The sequence below is a fragment of the Polistes canadensis genome, unplaced genomic scaffold, assembly GCF_001313835.1.
Source record: "Polistes canadensis isolate GaletaPanama2010 unplaced genomic scaffold, ASM131383v1 scaffold_146, whole genome shotgun sequence".
In the NCBI taxonomy this organism is placed as follows: Eukaryota; Metazoa; Arthropoda; class Insecta; order Hymenoptera; family Vespidae; genus Polistes; species Polistes canadensis.
The window spans coordinates 52,929-58,221 of NW_014569693.1; the positions used below are offsets into that span (position 1 = coordinate 52,929).

Consider the following 5,293-nt stretch of genomic DNA (forward strand, 5'->3'; position numbering starts at 1 on the left):
CCATTGATTATTTTTGCATTTGTAATATCTGTCGCATTCTTTATCATTGGATTTGTATGAACCTTCCTTACAAACTTTAAGATTGTAGTTTGGGCATTGTGCTTTTTCAGGCGTTGTACAAACTTTTCTCATTTGATCCCAATGTAATCCATTTTCACATTCCTTCAAGACCAATTGTTTATTTATACATTTGTAATATATATTGCATTTACTGTCGTGAGACTCTGTAGTATCTTCTTCACACACGTAAGATTGATAATTATTATTTAATTTCGTTGGTAATTCTCTCAGCTTGTTTGCTTCTACGTCTACTACTGCTAAGGTGATTGCAAATATTGCAACCCAACTAAAATTTCCTAAAAATGAATGAATGACGATTATAATGAACAATTAATAAATAATTCCTTAACTCTTTTCAATAGATTTTAACGGAATTTTTATTATCTCGCGCAACAATTAATTAGTATTGTTCTCTTATCGAACTATTACTCAATACACCTTGATATACAAGATATATAAGATTATTGTAATTATTAACTGGTTATGTAATTATATTGATATTCTAGAGATAGGCATACTAAGTTCGTTTAAAAATTTGTTGTAAATGTTGTTATTAGACATTTTTTTATTTTTCTTTTTTTTTTTTTTTTTTTGATAAGGATAATACACGCTAATATGTGTTAAACGATTAAAAAATGTTTTAAGTATTCTATAATCTATAAAATCTTTTAAGTTATTCGACAATTGAATTGGATTAATAATAATCAAGTAGGTCTTATTATTTAATAATAATGTTACCTCTAATATATTCGTATAAAAAAAATAATATTAAGTAAAATATTTTGACGACAAATATCTAACGATACGTTGATTTACCTTTCATCTCGAAACGTATTTACCAGTATACTTTTAAATAGTATCTTATTAAACAGTATATCTCTACTTTGCACTTCAAAATTTTATAACTAACAAAAGAGATTTTGAAGCACCCTCTTTTATAGTCGTGCACAATTTTATCATTTGATCAACTCGTCAGTTATCTCGTTAATATCTTAATAAGAAAGAAATATATTTGTTAGTCTTGTCCTCAAATCATTTTTTATCTTATTAATTTGTTCGTACAATTTTGGCGATCGTATTTTCTTTCATACAAAAAAAATATCTTTCATATTATCATTGATTTAGGTATTTATATTAAATTAGTAATAAAGACACGTAACCATCGGGTAACAAGATAACAGAATGTTATTTATTTCCGACATTATCACCAATAACTTTATATAAGTGGCATATCAATCAATGATCGAATATTTGAAACATCTTATAATTTATTAATTAATCGTTTTCAATTAATTACCTTTGCAATAAATGTTTATTAATAAATATATACATTTAATTTTTTACAACTAATGTTAATTATATACAATAAATGTAGTAAACTGTAGAAATAATATAAGATCGATAAGACATTCTTATCTTGAGATTAAAATCATCTTAGGAAGTGCATGTTGACAATATAAAAAACTATAATAACACGTATAATACGATTATAATTTTAATGTATACATAAAACAAGCCTTATATGGATATTTATATTGTATATTTAACAATTAATAACTCGATAAATATATTAAAATTTTTCTTAAATTTGCACTATTTTCATAATGAATTATTTTCAATGTTACATTGATAATAATCAACTTGATTACATATATTCCCAGGAAGCTAAGATATAATCTCTACATCGGTGATAAGACAAAAAAATTCCAAATAAAGACATTCTTTAACTTATAACTTAATAAAGCGAACAAATATATAATAGCAAAATAAATAATATCATTTTTTCAGATATTCAAATCAAATTGTTACAGTTCGAGTCAATAATAATGAAAACTGCATTACCATTCGAGTCGATAATGACGAAAACTGCATTATCGTTCGAGTCGATACTGATGGAAACTGTATTATCGTTCGAGTCGATACTGATGGAAACTGTATTATCGATCGATCGAACTTTGAAATTACCGACATCGATTCGATACAAGTTTCCGTGGTCCTAAGTTGGATGTCGCTAGTTTCGTATGAGAGTATGGTAAAAATAACGATCCAATAGGAAACGTGTAAACAATGGTTAAAGTTGTTAGGATTGGCGGTACTGTCGCCAAGTCGAGTAACGTTAACGAATCAGAGTGTTCGGTTTAGCGGTACGATGAGAAAATGTTCTGGGTATCTCGGCCGTAATGTAAAATCCCCTCTCTCCGTGTGTCCCCTTTGGAACAACACGTCTTGGATCCCGCTAACCCCCACATAAGCATTGGTGGTAAAGAGAAAAAGGTGCGCGAGCATCGTTCGGTAGACTCAGCCAGCCATTTCTCTCGTTAAGCGTAGCAACGCGCAAGAGAAAGAGGCTCGTCGGTTAAAAGGTGTAATTGTTTTTTATTTAAACGTATTAAGGTGCGGGTTAACCCGGAAATTTTGCAAAATAACGCGACGCAAAAGGATGATACACTCCGGGCGAACGAGGCTCGAGGTAAGTCGACAATTCGGACTGTCTTCATCGTCGTTGTTGTTAGATAGTTATATTCCGTACTATCTTCGAAAGTTAAAACGGCGCGTCGAAGCTGTGTGTGGTGATAACACGGGGGGGTTACTCTTCGTCGTGTGCGTGTGCAATGTTGTCATTGCCGTGGCGAACAGCTGATTCGCTCCGCTGGCCTTCGCTAAGCGCGACGACAGGCATCTCTGTCATATCCTAACAAAGTATATATTATCCTGTCTCTCTTTTTTAAACTCGAATCGTTGTGTTGTTGTTGTTGTTGTTATTGTTTGGTTGTTGGTTTGTTGTGTGTTGCTACGACCACAAAGAAAGAAAGAGACAACCTAACAAATATATACGATAGGATACGATTATACGGGCCGGAACGGGACGTGACGCGACGTGACGAGACGAGGAAAGAACGGAGGGACGAAGGAGGAGAACAGACAAAAAAATACACAAGAAAAATACTACAAAGAAAGAAATAAAGAAAGATAGAAAGAGATAGAGAGAGAGAGAGAGAGAGGGAGAGAGAGAGAGTAAGAAATATCTTTTCTTCTAATCAAAAAACAAACATCCGATCAAAACTCAACCCTCCCCCACCCCCCTCTCGAATGATAAAAAAGTACTAAAGGGAAAGAAATTCGATAAAAAAAATCCGATAACACTAATGTATACAAATGATAGGACACACAAATATGTCTTCTTATTCGAAATAATCCACGACACCATATTTTATACATTATTATCATATTTCTTACTTTTCATATACGATCCTATTAGGAAAAAAAAATTAAAAAATAAAAAGCACCACCACCACCACCATCACCACCCACCCACAGGAAGACAATGTCTTTTGTAAAAAAAAAACAAAAAAAAAGGGAAAATAAGTTCTCTTGGGACACTTGGTTGGTAGAATCTCACTTTCGGTTAAACGTGTTTGCTGCTTGCATTCTCTTGCATGCATCGACCGAACCGATCGGCCAAGTCCATCCTTTGTTCTCTCTCTCTTTCTCTCTCTCTCTCTCTCTCTCTCTCTCTCTCTCTCTCTCTCTTCCTCGCACACTCGTTTCCTACCATTACTGTTTGTCTCTCTTTCTCCTTTTATATGTACAATACATATGCATAAATGCATTGACGTGTATACACATATATACATATACATATACATATACGTATCTAATAGTCAAATATATATACATTTAAACAATTTAATACATTGCAAATATATATTTCTATTTATTTCTATCTATTTATTTATTTATCCATCTATCTATCTTTATCTTTATCTTTATCTCAATTTCTATCTTTATATCATCGTTACTAGTCGTTGCATCAACTACACAGTATCTTCCTATATGAATCGTCATAGTCGCATTACCAAGTTGCATTAGTTTAGTTTAGTAGTGTCCTTGTGTCGTCATCATAATCGTTGTCGTCATCATAGTCGTCGTTTTGTGTCGTGTCGATGTGTCCGCGTTTTAAACATTTTCTTCGTCCCTTTGTTCAACCCCCCACCCCCTACCTCCCACTCGTCGATTCACCCGTTTACCACCCCCTTTCTTTGTTCTTCTTCTTCTTCTTTTTATTCTTTTTCTTTTTCTTATTATTATTCTTCACGTTGGACAGACGAGACCAATACACACGTTCAAATAAAAAAAAAATTTCAACACCCTGTGCACTTCACACCAATACTATTACTATATAATATTTACGTGCACGTTTTTTTTTAAATCTGTGTCTACATCTGTGTATGTTTTTTTACCTTATCTCAGTATTTATTTTGTCCAAACGAAGTGTAACGGTGTACAGTTAGAATCTCTAATATAAGAATTTAAATGGAATGATCGAAAATAGAATAAATACAAAAATAAAACACACACGTACACACAACATGGAGATTTTTTTTTAATTTATAAAAAAAGTAATATAATAATAATAATAATAATATAAAATCATATATAGAATCATATATAGAACACAATATATTAAATAGAATTAATCTTGTTCAATTATCTATATATATTATCTCGAATCAACAACATACTTTGCATCTTTTTCTTATCTAATTTCTACTAACACACACTATATAATCGTTAATATTAATATATTAGATTTAACTGTCGTTATTTGAATTTATTTTATTTCTGTTATTTTTTCTTTTTGTTTCCATGCGCATTTATCTAATGCTAAGGGTAGTTTTAAATTAACACGGGAATGAATTTAATCAATTAAAGAAAAAGAATAAAATACTCTTTGAAATAGGAGGGATTGATTAATAAGTAAAAATGAGAGGAACGAGAGTAGCAATCGATTAGGGTTCTGCAATTTTTAATTGAGCAATCCTCTATCTTTTCCTTTTCCACCAACCTCCCCCCACCACCACCACCACCACTTCCTCTTCCTCGCAAATTCCCTACATGCATTTATTTATTTTTTAATTTTTTTATTTTTTTTTCACTCTATTTTTTTTCTTTCTTTTTCTTTCATATTAATCATTCATTTACATTACATACACATTTACGTTAATAATAAATAATTATTAATCTATGAAAAGGATATTATAATTGTTGTTTATTGAAAGATTACTCCTATCTTTATTGGAAGTGTCATCCCAATAAAATAATATTATTATTTATGACCATAACCACATGACATAATGATAAAAATTCTAATGATCTATTACTACTACTACTACTACTACTATTGATCAATCACGTATATCATTTTTGTGTACGCTTGAAAATATATTTTATT

General features: G+C 31.0%; 1 protein-coding gene across 3 annotated transcripts in view; it reads left to right on the forward strand.

Moving 5' to 3' along the window:
- Positions 1–2,275: 2,275 nt before the first annotated feature.
- The window catches only part of LOC106788647 (F-box/LRR-repeat protein 2), a 10,610-nt gene continuing 7,592 nt past the window's right edge, over positions 2,276–5,293 (forward strand). For 2 of the 3 annotated variants that reach the window (XM_014752095.1, XM_014752096.1), the window contains exon 1: positions 2,276–2,530. In XM_014752095.1, the coding sequence (XP_014607581.1) occupies positions 2,501–2,530 (30 nt within the window). In that variant the 5' untranslated portion in view covers positions 2,276–2,500. The remainder of the gene's footprint in view (positions 2,531–5,293) is intronic. The other variant, XM_014752097.1, reaches the window with a different exon arrangement.